General features: G+C 40.7%; 1 protein-coding gene across 14 annotated transcripts in view; it reads right to left on the bottom strand.

Moving 5' to 3' along the window:
* The window catches only part of LOC135502270 (rho guanine nucleotide exchange factor 11-like), a 113,932-nt gene that overhangs the window by 76,767 nt on the left and 14,820 nt on the right, over positions 1–22,345 (bottom strand). For all 14 annotated transcript variants that reach the window (XM_064794961.1, XM_064794960.1, XM_064794962.1 and 11 more), the window contains exons 2-5: positions 18,060–18,133; positions 16,575–16,679; positions 15,439–15,488; positions 4,703–4,760 (exon numbers count right to left, since the gene is read on the bottom strand). In XM_064794961.1, coding sequence (XP_064651031.1) covers positions 4,703–4,760; positions 15,439–15,488; positions 16,575–16,679; positions 18,060–18,133 — 287 coding nt within the window. The remainder of the gene's footprint in view (positions 1–4,702; positions 4,761–15,438; positions 15,489–16,574; positions 16,680–18,059; positions 18,134–22,345) is intronic.

Below are 22,345 nucleotides of genomic sequence, written 5' to 3'. Positions count from 1 at the left end.
CAAGACGCAATATGAAGCAACTAAGCCGTCTATTAGAACCTCCATGCTGAACAACCCATCAAACTGGATTCTACAGCCAAATCCATACTCCAGCGTAAAAGTCTCAGTAATGGCCTGAGTAAAATTGATTGGCCAGGGAAGCTCTTAATGCAAGACGGAACTCCAAAATACTATTAATAGCATAAAATGGTCACTCGTGAAGCACAACAGGACACCAAGTTCAAGTTCAACTCAGTCCAACGTCCAATGGAAACACTCTACAGAAGACTGCATGAAAATCACTGTAGAATATCCATTCACTTGTCAAAACTCCTCAATAACACACGTTTCCCAGAATAAAGCATTGTCCAAGGATTAGTGCATACACTTCAATGAGGACTGGATGCAAATCACGATAAAAATATTGCCAGAAACCCACAGTGAAGTCAAAGTTTACTATAACCAAAAGTCATCCAATGACGAATGTTTAGTCTCCACAGGTGAGGTTTAACTGGGACACAAACATTTCCAATAGCCAATATGTGCACTCCATACAACCGAACGCAAATCACCCAGAAAAAGTCCAGTTCAATACATTATTGGGTAGCTTGGTCAATACGTAGACATAATTGACAGTGTTGGCTATCAACAACGACCACACAATAAGAAGCATTAGAAAAGTGCCGGAGACGCGCTCTCATCAAAAACAGATCGTCAAAAACAGATTGGCAAGTCAGGACAGCTCTCTTCAGATTATTGACCACCCACAAAATGATTGTGGGGCCCTTTCGAAAACAGTTGTATGCAACTGGGTATGACCAACAATCTGACGTGGATGGCTTTATCTAGATTTAACCTGATGAACACGCTGATAACGCTTTCACTTCCAGCACAATTTCATACTCATGTCATCTTATGCCGGCACCACCTTTCATGTTGATAGTTCTATCTTATCATGCCCTGTACCTTAGAGAAATCAATCATCTCTAAACCAGTACAAACCTTCTTTTTGATACCAGACAACTTGCTCCAAAACAGGCAAGAAAATGCTTGACTTAAGGCTCCTGTAATCTACCTTTAACCCCAAAATGAACCACAACAACACCTCCAGAATAAGCATTAGCCCAGTGACAAATGGGTGCAGGACACAGAAAATTGGACTCAAATCGGCTGGAAAAAAGTCAACTCTCGTGCATTATAGATAAGACAGGACAAGGCGATTCTCTGACCAGTAAAAGGGATTGTGATTTGTAGACCTGCTGGAGTGGAAGCCAAGATTGACTCCGCTAATACAGGATGAGGGACCAGGCTTTTATTGACATGGGGGGTGCTCAGACAAGTCAGGAAACCTACGGTAAAAACGAATTTGCACTTGATTTGGACACTGCTTATTCGACCGTTGCACAGATAACGTAGGCAATGACTGTCAAACTCGGAATTGTGACTTATGGCTTCACTGGTGTGTTAACTTTAGTTAAAGGGAATATTGACTCGTCCACATTCAAAACAGTCAGGGTGTACACTGTTTTCCATATTAACAAACCAAAAGCGAAACTCGGAACTATATGTGCGTGCCAAACCAAAATGGGCCGTAAGTGGTGAAGACTACTAAATGCAGTGATAACGATCAAAGCTCAGCATCTCAGATGTGTCATAGCTGAGTTGAGGAACGATCACTCAATGACAGAATCCAAATCAGCGAAAATAGACCTAAATCGGCAACCAATGACCCTTGAAGCAGGGACTATTTCCAGCTCAAACTCAATGTACCGCAGATGACTTCACTCGACAAAGCTCCCATTAGACTGACATCATTCATTACTACATTATTAGAGTAAGTAATCAGCTTTCTGGTCGGAGGCCAGGATCAATGAGCGGTGAAGGATTTTACCAATATGGTCGAACATTTGATTATTTAGGCGGGGAGGTCGAGGGATCACGGAATGCAAATAGTTTGGTCGTCGGGGAAATCAAGCCGAGTGTCGAAACACCGCGACTGCACTGCACACACACCTCATCACTTATCATGCATGCAGTATTAGAGACACCAAACCAAAGGAAGAAAACAAATGAGGTTCTTATGTTTTGCATTTCGAGAAAATCACAAAAGTTTGTATCTTTGGCGGGTATGAAAATTCGTCAGCTTTTTCCCAAGCAAAGATTTTTCATGATTTTACTATCGTAAAAAAATCTGTTCGTTAAATCTGCGAAAATAGCTTGGGTATTTCATGTACACCCTGACACAGCTCTTCGAAAAACAAAATTTTAATAATCATGCAATGCTACCTTTTTGTCTTCATCCAAAGATCAGAAAACGATTTCAAAAAATCCCAAGATGAAATCCACAAAGTACAGCAGTGCCAGTCGATTGCGGAAGAATATCTCCTGGCTCAAAACATTACCAGCATATACCCGTAGTTTATAACTGAAGGGATAAACAATTTAGAGAAACAGCCATTACACCTCCTAATCACAGACCAACCAAAGGCTGTTATAGATTCAGCAAAAAAAATGACACATAACTCCAGGTTTGCCGCACTTGATCGCGAAAGGAGATTGGGCAAACATAATTGGAGCCAATTCTAAGTACATTTTACACCAATTGGTTGAAATGCTCAGTGCATTATGCACAGCATCTACAGATAAATGTACAGGGATAATAAGCTGAAGTTGAGTTGAAAAAAACTTTGGAAACTTACAAACAATTTTGTCTCACTTTTCAACCAAAGCACTGCACATCGATGAAAGAGTTACCATCAGGTAGAAAGATTTTTCAAATAAACAAATATACTTTAGTTTCAGCAATCAAAGACCGGTTCTGAATATTCGTTTCAAGATAACATATTATGCAAATTGGTTATCCGATCAACATGTTTAAATTGGATAGACAATGGGTTTTCGACGATGGTCATAACATCATCTTCTGAATCTGTCTTTGTTTTCGTTTCATTGTTATAATCAACAAGTCTTAGATTGCTGAACTAGAGTATGTTGAACTTACAATGCAAGTCTTATGCTTAAAGATTCAGAAAGCTCTTAGGTAGTGTACTTTAGTGGTTCAATGCCCTGGGAACGCTAAGTTCATGGAATGGAGGAGGACGAGGTTAAATGGAAATCAACAATGCGAATCTTCAAGCGCTTACCAGGGACTACAATTGATTGGAACATCCCTGAGTAAACACCTCTATAAGCAGGACACCCTCCCTATAAGGCACTGTGATTTTGGTATGTGGGTCACTTCTATACGATTAGACCTGTGTTATCAGGACACCTCCCGGTTTAGGACAGCATTTGTCAGTCCCAAGGGTGTCCTCAATAGAGAGGTTCTACTGCATCAGTAGTAATCGCACACACGTCAAATAAAAATTCCAGCCTGGTTTATGACACATGTACACGCAAAGGCCTACGTGTACCAAACCGCCAAGGACTTACAGTGAATTTATCATGAATCGTTAAGACAATATCTGGGGTATTGGTGATCAATTTCATCCAGGTAACCAACTGATTGGCTGACCCAGGTTGAGATCATAAGAATCTGAATCAATTTTCCGAGAAAGTCATCAAGATAGCGTAGAATTGGGATAGCAGTGAGTCAACAACAGAATTTCAGTTTCTTGTTTTCCTGCAGAATTTTCTCGGATAGATGAAGTCAGAAACTTATATATATTGTACACCAGACATTTTTATGAATGCACTGAGTGTGGTTGGCTGGTAAGCCCATGTATAGGACAAGTAATAACAATATTTTGGTGCATTGCAGCCATTTACGCATGCGCACAGTACAGTAGGCTCTGCTACGCTACTTACTCATACGCAACTGGGTACAAAACCCTGAAACTTTGTTCCTGGATGCAGGAGTCTGGGATAAAGGGAGGGCAATAGCTGGGTCTTTTGTATTTTGAACCATCAGAGTTACTCAGTCCGTTACCTCCCTTGGTGTAACAGAGTCCGGGTCGGCGGAGTGGATCCAAGGCTCGAGGGTCAAGGTGGGTCTTTTGGTGAATTTACCTAAGTTCATGGTCAATTTCGAAGCTTTTTTACGGTTTAGAGTACAATGTACTTAAAGCAGATCTACTGGTTATCTGCTGGTGATCTACTCGCAGATATACATGCTAGGAGAAAGATCTTGCTTGTTACTTCTGCTGCCATCTATTCTTCTCACAGCAAACCACCATTTCAGGTCAGCTAGATCATCTCCTGAAGTCTGTCAGCTGGGAAACTAAAAACCTTTCATGCAAGAAATGGAAAATCTACTACAGGACAATTAACACAAATCAATTTTGCTATGCATACAATATAGAACCCAGAACAAGTTACTCCAAACCACTCGAAATGCTTCAATCTGTCATTTGGGAGTGCACAAACAACATCAAGTAGTCCATGGCAGGAAAAGGCAGTTGGCTATCATGAAAACTGTTCCAGCGCTGACCATCTGGTGGAGTTGAGATGGAGCAAAAGCACTAGAACAAACAAATCTATGTGGCAGTTCATATCATGAAATGATCAGCACAAACAGATGAGTATTTGTAAGACACCATGCCAGGATAGGATATTAAGCGTTCTGATGTCCAAAATCATTTTATCCATTTTAGCACAAAATAGTTTACATCCGGATGGACTCCGATCGGAATTAGTAAAGATTTTTCTGTTGGAGCATCAACTGCAAACAGATTTGCTGCCAACCGGATCAAAATTTAAATGAAGTCTAAATGAGAATACATACATTTGATCATTTTGACGACATCCTTGTGATTACAGTTTGCCACCATCGACCCATTCACCTGCAAGTACAAGAAATTAGAAAATACGATGGAAGATTTTCAATGCTGGAAAGAAGACAGGATCAACATGGCCAGGGACACTATCATGAAAGTTTTAGTTTGTTATTCAGTCATCAGATGGAAACGCCGTAGAGTCTAGAAGGGAAAGCTGGCAGGTTGGAGGGGAGGTATCCTTCCTAAAGAAGCACACCGACGAGGCTCACCCCTAAGGAGATGTGCCAACACACTCCCTAGCCCCGGCCCAGGGCTCTGCCCTTATTCACTAGCAACAACAACAACAATTGGTTGAACATGAATGAAGGGTTGAACAAAACCCTAGAAGAAGAAGTAACAGTTACTGAGGCAACAGTCAATTCCAGTCCCCCCACCCATCCCACTATCCCACCATATGGCAGTCTATCAGTAACCAACCCAATATTCTAAAGTCACAGTTCAGGATGTCCTTTAATAGCTGATAAACACCAAAATATGCTTTATTTTAATACAAGATATTTAGAAACCTCACCCCAGTCCTCCCACCCATCCCACTATTTTGCCATATGGCGGCCTATCAGCAAACAACCCAATATTCTAAAGTCACAGTTCAGGATGTCCTTTAATAGCTGATAAACACCAAAATATGCTTTATTTTAATACAAGATATTTAGAAACCTCACCCCAGTCCTCCCACCCATCCCACTATTTTGCCATATGGCGGCCTATCAGCAACCAACCCAATATTCTAAAGTCACAGTTCAGGATGTCCTTTAATAGCTGATAAACACCAAAATATGCTTTATTTTAATACAAGATATTTAGAAACCTCACCCCAGTCCTCCCACCCATCCCACTATTTTGCCATATGGCGGCCTATCAGCAAACAACCCAATATTCTAAAGTCACAGTTCAGGATGTCCTTTAATAGCTGATAAACACCAAAATATGCTTTATTTTAATACAAGATATTTAGAAACCTCACCCCAGTCCTCCCACCCATCCCACTATTTTGCCATATGGCGGCCTATCAGCAAACAACCCAATATTCTAAAGTCACAGTTCAGGATGTCCTTTAATAGCTGATAAACACCAAAATATGCTTTATTTTAATACAAGATATTTAGAAACTTCCTGCCTTAGCCTGAGGCCGATTCTCTCAGCCATAAAGGAACACACACCTAGGCTTTTAAAAGGTTAATGAAAATCTCGTGATTGATTGTTCGGCATGGATTGAAGTTCAGGTTTCCTTGACAGGCCATCAATTTTACGATACCTTTGATAACAGGAGACTAATTAACACCACAGGCATTTGACCCTTTGAGGAGAAAATCGACTACAGAAGTGTGAAATCAGTTATAAATATTCCCGATTGGTACTCCAGAAAACTGAATACAGTGTATGATTGATTCCATCATGTTGGGGGGGGGGGAGGGGGATATGACATAGATATATGAAGGAGCATTTTTATCACTGAGCAATCACGCCAACATTTCATCACATTTTATAAGCTATGCCCAATATTTAAGTCAGTGTCGACAAAAAATAAAAAGTCTTGCTTTAATGACGTTTCACGTCATTGTCAACAGCATTTAAGAAAATCCTTTTTTAAAAGTGTTGAATATCACAGACCCTCGAAAGCTATTGAAGCTATCTTCCTCGATCTTAGATTGATTTCTAAATTCAGCTCAAATTTCAAGCCATTGTGACAGATAATGCTGCTAACCATAAACTGCCAATTTTAGGTGTCGTTTTCCGATACCTAAAACTGTCATTCACAAGTACAGCCCGAGACCACCGTCAAGGGGAACCACTCTAGCGTGCATACCCCAAAATTATAAAATCGGTCAAAACCGCCTTAACACCATTGTATGAATGAATACTGCTAAAGAGAGCGGCTGTCCCCATTGATGTTTAGAGAGCAGGTCACGCATGTAGTTTACTGTGTTTAATTTCCCCAGCAAACATCACTGGATTTTACGTGCACTTTTTATCAATATCTCAGGTAAGGATTTGAATTTTTCTAAAACGTTGATTCCTCATTGATTGAACCTATCATAACTTTTTTCGAATGCATAATCAACTCATTCATACCAGGCATTTTCCCGTGTCGTTATTTCTAGCGAAACCCATTATTTCACCAGTTCAACCCCAAACTACAGATCGCACTGAAGAGTTCAAAACCGCCCAAATATGGTAGCATACATTTTAAAACTCGTTACTTATTAAACAACATTTGTAACTCGTGCCTGTCATTTTTACACAAATACAAATGTAACACTTTGCTTCATAAGGTGAGTGAAATATGTAGAAAACACCCAATGTAAATGTATTGCGGACTGAGTAACAGTTCGGTTGGAACTTATGTTGGCAGTATCGACTCCACGCTCCTCCATTCTGCATAACAACGAGAATTTGAGGCACGAACCGATGGTGAAGGGCCCAGAAGTGGACGGTCTTGCTCACGTATTACAAAACGAGGCCAGGACTCAATGCACTGACATTTTTGAACACTCAATGCATTGGCAGAACACACTTTGGACTATCTAGCCAGATTTTGGACTACTGAGAAGAGCACGCACTCAGATGACTTGAGACATCAAGGTGGAATACTGATAGTGAAAGGCAAGTATTGGGCTTTTGATTGGAGGTCACAGCAGTCACTTCTGATGCTGTATACAGCTCCAATTGAAACCACTGAAATCATACAGAGATTTCTGATAGTTCACACACATTATAGTTCACCCAGTGCACTCTCAAAGTGCAGACTAGAAAACTAGATCAAGGGTTGCTTCTAAAAAGCTCAAATTCGGGGATAGTGAGGGTCCTTGATCCAGCTTTCAAAAATAGACAAGAATTTGAATAGTTTTTTTATGGGGCCAACTGGTATTACTGCACTGTTTACTACAACTTATAAAAACAAGGTAAATTTAGTACTGCATGTAGGTTAAAAACTTTGTAATGCAACTACTTGCACCAAGGGTAATTAAACATCTGATATGAACATTACATAATCACCTCATAACGATCCATAAAATCAGGTAAAGTTGTAGCTCAACCTGAATGTACACAGTATTACAGTCTGTATTGATATTTTAAGGTGTGTTATACACCCTCTCCAGCAAACATTATCAATACTTTCCTCAGTGGAATAATTACTGTATAGCATTCCGCAACACATGTAAACAGAGCCACATGGATGGATTTTACTCGTACTGAAATCTCTCTTGTTAGGATAACGGAACTGACTATTTGGCTAACATTCTTGATTAAGACAAGAGCTGATGACATCCAAGCCCATTACTGCTCTGAGGTGTATTAAAGGTATGTAAAGTTGTTTTCCCAAGTCGTGAAAAGTATTTTGACCGAAACATTCAGTGGAGCTGATAATTTAGTGAAGGAAAACTTGTATGCTGGCCCTCTAACTGTGCTCATCCTCATGGCCAAACATCCTCCTGAAACGAATACTTCTGGTTTCACTTCCTGAAACTTGGACTTAAACTTAACACAGCCCTACAACATCTGCGGTACTCACATTTAAGTTATCAACCACTGGTTCAAAATTGTATTGTTTCCTCATCGTAATCGAATTCTAATCCATCTAAACCGATTTCGAATTGTGTATTTGCTTAAAATTATTCCCAAAGCAGAACCAACTACATCCACAGTGACACCCAACAGAATATGCCTACTCAACACCACCAACATGATAACTCTGAATAGGCCTACAGACCAACAAAACGATAACTTGGAAGCATTTCTGAACTATCCATTCCTATTATTATGATGTTGGGCAGTTACCGAGAACAGCTTTTGATGTTCACAGCATGATCTCGGAACTTCGCGACAAAGAGTGACTTTTCAATCATATTCGTTCACCTTCTCGAATTCGGAAAGAGAATTGTGGGTTTATCTCGGTTGTGATATACAGTGAGTCACTTCTGTTCAATGACAAATTCAAATCATTTCTTGCTTTTCAAACCACAACAAGGTTGCTTGAAAAGTTCTGACAAAGCCTTATGCTGATGCCGGTACCAAATTTGATACACCCACAATTTTTGTCACATATGACAGGTCGCGTCAATCACTGCTGAAGCTGTACACAGCACAGCTCCAATGGAAAGCACTCCAATGGAAACCACTGAACAACAATTTCAGATACATTTACTTCAAATTCGTTAGTAACCCCAACGCACTCTCATAGACTAGAGAAATAGATCAAGGGTTACTTAAGTTCAAATATGGGGATAGTGAGGGTCCTCCATCCAGCCAGTACTCAAATGATAAACAAGAATTTGAATGTTTTTTTATGGGTCCAACTGGTGGTATCACCGCATGGTTTACTACTTTCTGATGCGTTGATCTTCAGACCGCCAAAGCATCAGCACAAAGTGATAAGGATCATTCAGTACTTCATATAATTGTTATACAGAACAACCAGTGAACATCTGAATATTAAGGTCTGTCATTCTTTTGGATGCCACCCCCCTTTTACATTGGTAATTCTGTTCTGCGATTATTTTCTCTTCAAATAATACACATTTCTCCCGAGCATTTTATTACATCTAATCATACAGATTAGCAAATTGAACCTCACCAGGTCTTTTTGTCTTGTAGCAGACCTCTTAGTCATGAGTTTATTCAAAACCAAGCCTTGGGCATTGGGAGGTATCTATTTGTATTTTATAATTTCTTGCAACAGAGAAATTCCTCTGATGTATAATTAGAAAACAGGCCCGTGGGTACATGGATTATAGCAATGAAGAACATTAAACCAAGTTCAAACTAACAATCTGGGCATCGATACGCGAATATTTGTTTTTATACACTTGAATCAAACAAATAAGATAGCGAGTCTTGCCAAACATGGATCATCGATTGACGGCAGCTTCAAGCCGTGATCATCGCTTACAGATCCAGAGGGGGACACAGCCAAGGAGCACCCCCACTATCTGGTGGAGAAGCATTTCTACAATCCACTTCGATTGACTTTGGTGCAGGCAATGCACTAAAATGCATCTGCAGTAGCAGGACTACCTCGATCCAATTTCAAATTCTAGATCCACCACTTACACGTAACTATAAATGTGATAAACTTGGCTGACGATGTGAAGAACATGGCTGCTGCCCCCATATACAGAATGCAGATACTTATTTGTGGTAACAACTGTTAAAGTGTTCATTAGAAAGTTTTCCCTACAGACAGGAATTTCATTGTGATATATCGCTAAGTCCTTCACCATCTGTTAAGGATTAAAATCTAGTAATCAACTTCACCCTTTCAATTTCTTAAATTTCAAATTTGTGAATTCCACAACTCAGTGCATAAAAGTTTTCTTTCAAACCTTCATTTCCGGCAATCAGTAGAAACATCTGCCTCCTGATGATCAGGAGGACTTTCATACAAATCTCAGGCATAAACATTCCTTGCTCCCTGTTGCTTCAAGTGCACAGCAAAATCCTGAACTCATTCCAGTTAGATGCATCAAATCCTTCCGAGGTAAAACATCGGATCAACCGGGAAGGAAAGCAAAGCTTTTGTTGCATGCCTCTCGAGAGCTATATCCTGCTCCCCACACTGCTTGCTACCTCAATGTGAACCCCATGCAGCCCACTGCTTCCATCCTTGCAAGACACTAAGCCACCTTCATCAAGAAATGGAAGTGGAAGTAGACTTGCCCGAGGTCACCAGAGACCTAAAGTGAGTCCAATCCGAAACCTCCGGACCAGAAGCAAGGCCAAATTTCTCATGACTGGGTGCCAAAAATTCAGTGGGGTGTGTGGGAGGGGCATAACAGGGTTCTTTAACTTTTAAAAGTGGAAAGCGGTATGTAAAAAGTTAATGACAGGCCATTGTCAACTGTTTTTTTCCTACACTTCATAATCCATCATCTCGAAAGCATGAAGAAATTACGATGACAACCCGCAACAATCCAATGACAATTGGCTACAATCTTCCCATCGTAACTTAGCAACCGATTACCTGCCTCTAGAATGTCCGATAATCTGGTAATCTGATTCATTAGGATCAATTAATTAGCATCGGCAATAGAATTCACGAATGGCTGATGATGTGATAAGTCAGAAAAGAAAGCCAAAGGAATACTATAGAGCTGATTTAGGGACTGCGTTATCTCGGAGCCATGTCTGTCAAGATGACATTGCTGACAATGAGTGATAAAACTTTGATGAGGGAAGTATTTGCTCACTTGCCAGCTAATTGCATGCAGCTAATTTCATCTTGGAAGAAATGAAATATTAAAAGCACTCTCCGCATTTTCATTAAATGGAGGCATGACAAACATATGAATAAGTAATGCACTCCACTGAGAATGAATGTACGAACGATTGCAAGACATCTGTTGGAAAAAAGAATGCCTCATGAGCCACTGACAGCACGAGTACAGGTGGTGGCCCAATCGGCATGTGGCCCCAGCCCATATGTGACTGTGAGAACTCCTTGAAATCAGCCATAAATCTTGGGGAAAAATTCTTACTTCGAGGTACCCCCTCTTTTTCGTACCCCTTGATTTGCCCTGAACTGTAATCACAAACAGACTGCTTTAACAATTAAGTCCGCTGAAACCGCTTTATCCCATATCCTACTTCAAACTTCACTCTCCCCTGACCTATTCTAGCACACACTTCAAGGTGGACGGGAGATAGTCATATACATGCATCTGCCCATCGCACATCAATAACTTCTGAAGTCCCTCCCTGACACATACACGAACCTCCAATTATACCCGGATGGGTTCCGACATTTCATTTGATCACTGAGGCAGAAAATCGTCTTGTCAGTTCAAGGGTGGCATACAGTGACACTGAAGAGGTAGTCAGGGTCAGTAAAAGGGCTGTCTCATTGCGTCTGCCGAGATGATCAGGACCAACTCAAAGGTCCTTCAAGGATCAAGCTTCATATCAAGGACCTGGCCTGCAGCCACACATCAGGGATGCGTACTAGAAGTTATGATCATTCCACTTCGAGTTCACCAGCGGTCACTACTCTGTGGTATCCTTGCGTTTGCAGTCTTTCTGTCGCTCTGTGTTCACTCTAGTGAGCGTTTTTTCGGTGCAACTATAGTTAGGTGCCAATTTAGTTTTTGAATTCACCAGCAGTTACTATTCTGTGGTCTCCTTCTATTCGGGACAACTACAGTTTGGTGCCAATTGAGTTTTGAGCCAGAGACCGTTTTGGATAAACGACCTACTTAACTCCCATTTGCTTGTCAAAGGAGCAACATACCACAAACTTTCTTAACATTCCTGTTTAAAGAGTACCTCAACAAGACAGCCCAATGTGGCTTCCAAAACAGACCTTAAAATCAGGTCACTGGTGTGTAAAAACTTTTTACAAAGGTATTCTACATGTTATAAAGATAGTGATCACAAAAGCATTCATAATAGGCCCATTCTGGTCGATTTTAGTCATTCCTTGGATGGCTTTCCAACGGGAAGGGCTCGGCTCGTTTAAATAGATAGGTAGGTCTTCTTTTCAGTCGAATTATTCAGTAGAGAGTGACACTTTTACCTTAGGCCGACCATTGCAGAAATTCATCAGTAAGTGTGTCGACCATTTGCCCTAGAGGAATTGTGGATGTAGATTTTGAAGGAACTGAACATTTTGGGTAGCTTTTGTCAGATTTGATTGAACCTCGAGGCCAAATCTGACTGAAGAATTTTGAAAAGATCATGCTCATGATAGGGAGGAGTGTTGATAATTGAACGTGACTAGTCAGAAGATTCATGCTCACAATCTATTGGGATTTTTAAACAGAAATCAGTTCTTCTTCCTCATTCATTCAGAAAAGAACTATGATATCCAATCTTGATTGATATCTAATCACGATTGATATCCAATAGTCACGATTGAGCTGATACTCAACACATGCCAGCTGTCGGATACGAAATTACTGTATTCATTGTTTTTTCAGAGGACTACGGCATACAGACTAAACGGTATATCTCCAATGTGCCTAACACACAAATTGATATGCAGGACCAAGAAATTAGATTTTCAGGAAAGGACCAAACCTTGACCAATCCTGCAAAACCAAGTGCACAAATCGTGGAGGTACTACAAGGGAACGAGTTGCAAAGTTAAATGATTAATTTTGTATCTAATCGCTATCTCGATTCATATTTTCAGGTGTAAGACGCAACTGAAGCACGCTGCAAGAACCTGAACATACTCCCGAGGGCGATCTACTTCAAGCACAAAGCCAAGATGACACTCAAGAACACACAGTATTCACAGAGCATTACCGTAATGCACCCAGAATCCGACCTAAAACGACACTACAAGTCCACGTGCCTGTATAACCTCTTAAACGGACAATACCGCGAGGAAATGCTCCTATGGCCCCAGATGGAGAAAATCGTCGAAATGAACTCTGTGTGTCATGGTATTTGTGACGAATGCCGCCATTTTAAGAAAGTTGTTGAATACGGTAGCGTTTTCCGTCCAGTCGAGTATCAATCTCAAGTCATTTTGAATGATCGGATTCCGGAGCACCGGTTTGAGAGTTCCGTGAAGCAGGATAAGGGATACCGCCATTATAAGGCTGGCGTGGAGTATGGCGAGGGCGTGGAAAACGGACCCGTGGAAAATGGAATCGTTGAGAACGGTATTAACGGAATAGAAAATGATGTGGAGAACGAGGATGAGGGTGTGTTGTACATAATTCTCAAGCCTCATAAGCAATCGGAATTCGACGAAAAGGTTTCGTTTATTAGCCGTCTTGACGTTGATGTGGAGGAAGACAGCTCACCCAAGGAGAATGGAGAAAATGGCCCCAATGGATATATGGATCAAACGGAATTTAACATTGCATTTTAGGACGGGTCAACAAAATCTTTTCGATTTCAATTTGAACATCATTCTTCTGGACTTTATTCAAAACATTGTAAATTTTGTGGTCCAATTAACTATTTCCAAAATGGTGAATTTGTTGTGAATTCAAACATTTAAATGGAAATTTTCATGGAATTAAGTCCAGACAAAGCTGTCAGGACTCATTAGTATTACAGTATTATATATATTTCCAAATCTGAAATCATATCTTCAACCCCTTCATCTTTTTTTCAAATTGACATTTTTCAGCATTGTTTAGAATTTACAATGTAAATAATGTATTGAACAACTTCTAATCTACTGACATCTATCAAACAGATAGAAAACTAACAAGCCTAACTGGATAATCGGACAAGCACCAGACCAGTGCTGACATCTGTCACATGTACTACAAAACTGAACTTAGATATCTCTTTGCTATGTAATCTTTTTGCTATGTAACCTTGCTAAGTCAATCACTAACAAGATCCTTGGATTAGACTATGGTGATGCAGGATCTGGTCGGTGGGGCAAAAATTGGGTCCCTTTACATATTCAGAACACAGTTGATGATAAACAGCATGGTGCAGCTATGGCGTAGCATGAGCAAATTTGGAAAAAGCCGAACATGGGCTTTGATGGGCATAATATGAAGTGACTTCATATTCATTTATATTTTATCATATTACAATTTTTCATATCATTTTATGACATAATGATTCTTCTTTTTTAATGGCTTCTAATTCATATCTTTATCACTTTAATAAACTTAATGTCAAATAAATGAATTATCGTTAGTTTTTGTGAACCCATCTTCCTTATGATTCAACGCATGCCCCTTCCGTCATATTTGGTACCAAAGCTATCCCGCAACAATTCCAGATCCTATCCAGCTTGAATGGAAGCTATACCTTAGACCAGGATCAACCCAAGTGGCAGTGTTACTCCTAATCACTACAAGGTAAAAAACACATCAGCAACAACCAAATGTTCCCTTTGCCTCTTTATGGACCTTTTCGACAAAGACGAACCAGGGCCGAAACAAAACAAATGCTCACACTGAGAACACGGCCAAAGCAAACTTTGGACACAGCCATAAGCCACTGTGACCCTTTGCTTCGAGTGAAACGCATGACTGGAGAGTGCCCAAACAAACTTCTTCTAATCGTCCATTGGTGATCTTCGCCCACTCCAACCATCCATCGTACTCCTAATCTCTCATAATATGATTGATAACGTGAGTGAAGCAGCCAGGCATCCATGAAATTACACATCATTTTTATCAAACGAGACATTTCATTAGTCTATAGATAATCACTAATTACTCTGATGAGATGGACTTCCAATCATCTCATGGAACTGATCCGATCGGCAAGGTGGAGCACAGTGGCACAACGGTTGATCTTTAGCCCTGTGATTGGGAGGCCATGGGTTCGATACCCAGCCGGTGCCACTTTGAAACTCTCAACTAGCCAGACATATCCTTGAGCACGCTAGGTTGTGGCTGCCTTTGGTTCTCCAGAAAGGTTTCTGGATAGGCTGGGTATTAATATTTGCGATTGTAAGTGCTTTGAGTAAGTAGTCTAGATGATATAGTATCAGTAGGCTTTTGGCAATCTTGTTGTTTGATTCATATCAGTGGCAAAATGGGTAAGAATTTGGTTCATAATGTTGAAACCAGATGGCAGCACTTTGCAGTTTTCCGTGTTGTCTGAAATGTTCGGGAACCACATGGAGAAAGTTCTCCCTGTATCCCTTTAATCAAATCCTGTTATCTTTTTAATTGACTGTTCGAAAACGTAGATAAAAGTGGCAGATCATACACCCATAGGCCTGCCCATATGCACCTACGCTCTGAAGAATGTGACGTACCTTGATGATTCTGTCTCCCTCCTTGACACCAACCCTTGCAGCAGCACCATCTGGAGGAAGAGAAAGAAACTGATTAAAGAAAGACGAAAAGAAACTAAAGTTATTGAAGAAGAGATTATCATCCGACTTTACACATGAGTGAACAGTTCCCCCCCCCCCCCATTCACAACGGATTCTTACAATACTGATTAGGGAAAACTGCTTTAAGGCAGTATAAAAACAACCATGTTCACTCTCATTTTTTTATTAATATAGCAAAATCTGAAAGGTCATCAATTCCTCATCCATGATAGGAACAAATTTCGTTCCATAGTATTTCTGCTAAGATTAAGCGTCGGTCAAATGACTGATCGCCCTCCTGATAATCACGCCAAATCTTTCACGGCATTTTCTCATCAAATGTACAATAACTTGGCAGCTGTAATTTCTCCCTGGTCTCAAAGGAATGGCCATTCATTATCATGTCACAATATGAATGGACACACGCAATAATGATTTGTCCGGCTCAGCTAAATTCTCATACATTCTGTTCAGCGTTCTCACGCTAATCGCTTTGGTGCATGTTCTCCAATTTCCATTGAAGAGATTCTAGTCAAAACATAGATGTTTTTGGTCAAAAACATGACTTGACACATGTAACAGCAATACGTCAAGTTTCAGTTATGTGCCAATACATTCTGCGCAGTCTTTCAGCCATCAGCTACTGCCTGACAACACATTCGGCAGCTGAGACAACAGCCCATTCAGATCACATGGATGAGACCAGAGGGTTAATAACAGAGCACCTCGTATTAAAGTTTACCAACCTTGAATGATGATATAACCTAGTTCGAAAATGGCACTACACCTTTAGGGCAATTATAGAGTAACAGGACACCCTATTGTTTTAAGATTGGGCAGATTTATCATGTTCGTAGTGGCAGCCAAAGTACTCTGCATCTATCAACCCAGGCTGTGGCTTTCTAAGGTAAGAGATAGTTGCCAGCAAAAGTAAATGTCCACACCCTTTTTGGCATTTCACGGATATAATTCTTTAGCAGCATACGCTTTAACAGGATGTGACATTCCGTCGTCACAGCAGGACAGATTGTCACAATCTCTGAGGCTGTCACCGTCCTTCATTCACCCATACTTACATTCTTTGACTGATTCGACAAACACTGGATTCTCGCCACTGACGGTTAGACCGTAGCCCTTCTCATCTTTCTGAATAATGACACATCGTTGGACGAGGGGAGCACCTGAAACATAAAAGAGAGACATTAGTATTTGTAGGACACAAGGGGAAGGCCCTTGTGGGCAGACTGCTACATTCTTGATAAAATGATACATGACCCCAAGTTTTTAAACTCTCAAGGTCACTTTCTTTCAAAAAGAAAATGTTAATTCTGACCTTAGCTAAGTTGAGAACTCGGCACATTCAAGAATTCGCTTGAAGGCAGATGATTTATGTACCAGAGGTAAAAGCTGGATTCCTGCCAACCTCCAAGCGTGGCTATCTTTGCGTACACACAGCGGTGTGTCAATCAGCTATGCTTCAAATGCGAACAGAACGTCATTGCTTCTCAAGGTTTCTTATAGGTCTAGCAGCATGCACACGCCTTTGAAAGTTCGAAAGTGCTAAAAAGCAGACAACAGGTGCTGCAGGCTTCTGTAACACACACACGAAATTTACAGGAGATAAATATTATGTTCTCAATCGACAGAAACAGGCCTACTATTTCAGACAGACATTTGGTTAGAAATTACTGCTATTTTGTATTTTTTTACCAAATCTTTCAGTTTTTACATTTTTCACGAGTATTTCAAGACCTTCAACTGAGTGGAGCATCTGTCCATAAATTGCACAATACAACCAGCAGCCTGCATCAAGATTTTGGGGAGGGAAATGGGTTTTTTTTCAGTAGGCCGAAAAAGTGGACTACGTCAGGATTTAACTGTTATTGCTTTTTGAGAAACAGGATATGCTCTTTTATAACGAACGTCACGACAGTACGAGCTACCCCTCTCGTCCGCTTTTTAAGGTGCATAGTAGGATTCCACAGAAATTTCAAAACCTTAGAGGGTCAAAATGAAACTGCCCCGAACACCAAGGACCTGATATAAACCCTCTTTAGTCAGGATGTTGCTCGAGGAAAACGAACACCTGGGAAAAATCATCATGCACTATAACCCGCTTTCAAGCTTGTCATGACCAGAAGATTTATACACGCAACAAAAAAATCAATGAGCTCTTACGACATTCAAAGTTTTTTCACAACACAGAAAGACGCCTTGGATCAGTGAGCGGTTTTGAAGTAAGAATCTTGAGCGATCAATCTCACCTGTGTACCTTCTGAGAAGAGTTATTGGTCGGAAGGCTTGGAGGCCATTTTTCTTCATTACCAGGAAACACAACCTGAGATTCCAGGCCTTTCAAATCGAAAAGTCCCCTATGCCTAAATTAGGGAATTGGGTCCCCAGGAACTTGTTTTTGAGGGTAAATGACCCCCTCTGAAGCATTTTACATCTACTGGCAGAGGTGTTTGGAGTCACACTATCAATCTTCAACTACAGGGAGTGATATCAGAACTCTATGACGAAGATTGTGCCAGCACAGGATATATGTGCTAACAACTCACCTGGGATATCGTCCAGAATCTTCTCCTCCTTTTTGGGAGAGGGGGCATCGCCGTCTTTACTCAGTGACCCAAGCCTAAAAGACAAAAGAAGGCATATCTTTAGAAAACTTACGACAGAAATGAAACCACAACACAAAATTCTCCATTTATACTTGAGCTGAAATTTTACGATTTTCTAAACCTGTCATCTGCGGTGACATATGTTATGAAAGAGGCCTGTGACAAGCATCATTAATCTTGGATGGAAAAAAAAAGCTAGATACGATACTATAATACAGTGAACTGCAAATTAACAACTACTGGCCTAAACAAATGGTTTATTGTGCAACTACATATATGCTCTGTGTCTGTTTACCATAATCAGAGAACAAAATTGGACCATTTTATGGATGAGCTCTATTGTGAATAAACATCTCATAGATGAATTGTTGATCAGTTCCCCAGGGTAGGGTTATCATTCATATCATTGTCTCATACACAGCTTTTGTCATTTTCATGCATTCATGGCTTCATCTATGTAATGTTGGTTGGATGGCAATGACAGAGTTGTTATACATGACATATATGCATATGACATGTGATAATAATGATATATTCAACTAATGCATGACCCAACCAGGACACACACTACATGTCGAAAGACTACTTCTTTTTGTATCCCTTGGGAATCAAATGTTTAGATAAACACCTTCACAGAGTAAACCTACTTGATCGCCATGAAAGTTGTGCAAACATTTGTCCAGTGGATTGCCTGAGAATGATCTCGATCACTCACGAGAGACCAGCTATTGTACGAGATAAATTGGAACTGGGATGACAATACAGGTCTTGTTAATTTCTTTAAAAGCCTGAGGACAGAGGTAGTAGATCTTTTGATCACAATCACCTCACTTTTGAAGGTACAATGTGGCATCACTTCTGACGTCATGCAATACTCGACCTGTTATATGATCGAAGTCAACTGGAAACGGAAAATCGGTTTCTTAGCACTGTGAACGCAAACTGGAACGAAAGCAGGAAGTCCAGTGATTTGTAATGCTTTGTGACAATTTACAGTGAACCAGATGTGTAACCCCTGGGTTAAAGGCTTAGGGGCAATTCCAAAGTCAACCTGAAAAGCCCTAGAGGAGCAAGCACCAGACTCGTGTATACGAAGTTCAAGACTGGAGCTCAGGTCATCAACCTTTGGAAAACGGAACCTTGAAGAAAACATTAACCAAACCCCATCAGAAGCTCTCGAAAGATGTTCAAATCCTTGGGAAGCGCAAGTTTTCCCAGCTGTTGAATATTTATGACTTTTCAAAATCCAATTTAACTTTTAACGATTCATTTTCAAATCTGTTAAGTCTCAAGGACAGAACAGTCTTCCAATCAAGTTAATTTCTTATGACCGATTGGACGCCCAGTGCCGCATTACCATTTGAAATGGATGAGGGGCACGTTTGATTGATGATGAATTTCAGATCCGTGCAAGATGAGGAATATTACAAGGATGGTATTGGAGACTGCAGGGACGGCAAAATCTCTTGTCAATGTTCTCGGATCCAGGCACTCCTCCATGCCGAGTATGAATTCATTGGGTTGTATTTAAGCTTTGAAGGGGGAGCTCAGGGATCAACCTGGTGGTCCACAGACAACTTCAAACTATATGCACAGTTGATAGTCTTCAATTCAATTCACTTCTTTCTCACTTGGCAATACACTCACTGTAAGATGTTTTACTCTGAAACACTCTAATCGACTTAACTGGGCTGATGATTGTTGGTTTGTCAATTGTAGCCTGTTTCACCTTCTTCTCCAACCTTGCTCTCATTCCTGGTGAAGCGATGAACTTGTTCTCTTTAATACCCTCCAGGCTTGAAAGCTTTTAGTAGGCCATGTGGTGCGAAAAAAAGATTGTTGCCATGTTCATTGGAGGAAGGGGAAGGCAAAGTCTATTGAAGCTGCAAAATGGTTCATCAGGTTGGTTCTTGATGATGATAAAGAGTTCTTTTACCACAAGCAGGAGGACAGTTTCCTTGAGAACATGTTTCATTCAAGAACTTTGAATATCGTCAGTACAATGGCGACAGGCACCTGATGCTGTGAAAAAACCCGAATCAATTTTTCGTCTCGTGACCACATTAAAATGCATCGCCTCACGCTACTGCTGTCATCCTTGGTGGTAGGCTGAGTCTTCTATCTTTTTCATTCCTTACGATTGTATATATCTTGGTTGAATTTGCTACTTCAACTCTTTCAAGATAAGCAAAACTTGCCTCTCTTTCTTCTCGACTTTGTGAACAAGCTGAAAAGCTCTCAGTAGGGCATATCAGTGCGAAAAATGGAATAGGGATCTGGACTTCGTTTCTGGGATGGGCTGGTTTACAAAATATAGGAATCGATCTTGGTAGATGACTCAGATTGAGAGATGTCTGATTTTAACTAGCTGCATATCAGTGATTCAGCAGAAAATCTGTAAATGTGTTGATTGAGTTCCAATAGCTGACCTTGGTATGGCTGACACAGAAACTAATTCACAAGCTGGCTGCAAGAGAACAGCTAGCCTAACTCGATATACCAGACTATTAGCTGCTGACCAGTTCCTGTCCCTCTCACAATCAAGGAAGTGAGGGAAATGGAAGTCTTTCATTCGGCCATTTAGAACATTTCGTATCAGGCGAGCCCACAACATCACACTAACGGTCCGGTGATGACCATCTGTTAGGTCAGTTCACATACCTCAGCTTGAATCCACCTTTGGTATATTGAGTAATCGGCAGTACTTTTACCAGGCTCAGTAGGTCAGGCATCACATTTTCTTCTCTCAAAAGCTGAGCAGAGCAGACTGCTTCATCATGTTCAGAGAGCACCTGTTATCAAATAAGTTCTTCTAATATTGCTGGACTTGCAGAGACGTTATTTATGACCGATACTGTGTGGGAGTGGTATCAAGTTTACATCATTTCACATCAACTTCACGTTGGCTTGTAACTTGTAATGACCACTTGTTAGCTTAGGGAACCCCTAATGTCCTATAAAATGATAACCTTGTATAGATGACCATGGCAATAACTACACAATATATTCATAGGGCCCATTCAGACTCGTAAATTGCTCTAATAGTTCAGCAATATATTTGTGATATTGCCATAAGAGGTTGTGGTTATGGCCAATTTACCATTCTTGATCGTTGAGCTGAACGCTTGTTCACTGGGACCAAGCGATATAGCGATGTAGCGCTATAGCGTAGAAATGTGCCACCGACAAGTCACGAATGGTAATAATTTCACGGAAGAATCTCACCACTTTTATGTCCTTTAAGACACTCAAGACCCTGGATTGCTTTGTCCTTCGAATGAGATGTGAAACTAAGGCTCCGTGTTGCTTGTGTCTTTGCCAGGGCAGGGCAAGCAAAAGACTCCAACAATTGAGAATCATGATAGCTTGGACTCAACAGAGTTACTAGGCCAATAAATTCGTGCCAAACCATAGTGGCTAACTGAAGAAGAAGGCGAACAGGAGTTGCGGTCAACGTTAAGCTTTGCCTTCGGCTGGAAGGAAGTGTCTGTCAAATTCACATATTTCCTCAGTTTGACTTGAGACCTATCGGGCTTCTCATGAATGCCTTGAACATAAACCAATGTGCAATCAAGCACCCAATACAGGAAAAACTGACAAAGCCGAGAAATGTAACAAAAACGCCCAATCTCACTCCGACTTTGCACGGATCATCAATGCAACTGTACTCAGAATACATAAAATGTATAGGCAGTTCAATCAACGTAAGGATGGAAGGAAATTGTACCTCGCAAGTAAATATTGCTCTTGGAAGCCAACATCACTTACCTGGCATTGCAATGAGAACATGTTTCTTTGGCATCCACAGCATCTAACTTGGATGAACTCACTTTTTTAATGTGGTTTATGGATATCAGTGATGATTGCTTCCCCTCAGATGAAGAGTTCTATACGACCATGCAGAATCTTTTCAAATGATTCAAAGTTTCCACCAAGTTGAGGAAATCGGTCCCTATACCACTGACGATCAACAGGATTCTCATTGAAACCCGCCAGAAGCCAATCTCCCGGCTGTCCTGATTATCAAAGATACAAATGCGAGACCACTTCCTGAATTTCCTGAGCTACAGAGAGGCCATAGAAGAAGCAATCTAACTCATCAGTTTATCTATTACTTGTATTAGGCATCATTATCTGGCGGAGATCACTGTTTGGTCTGGTTCTATGTCAAGGCCATCAACGCTTGCACGAGAGGTGCAAATTATATTATCATAAGCCCCTTTCTA

This window comes from Lineus longissimus, chromosome 18, assembly GCF_910592395.1.
Source record: "Lineus longissimus chromosome 18, tnLinLong1.2, whole genome shotgun sequence".
NCBI classification, from domain to species: Eukaryota; Metazoa; Nemertea; class Pilidiophora; order Heteronemertea; family Lineidae; genus Lineus; species Lineus longissimus.
The sequence above is the reverse complement of the archived record's forward strand: the minus strand, read 5'-3'. Positions and strand labels throughout refer to the sequence as shown.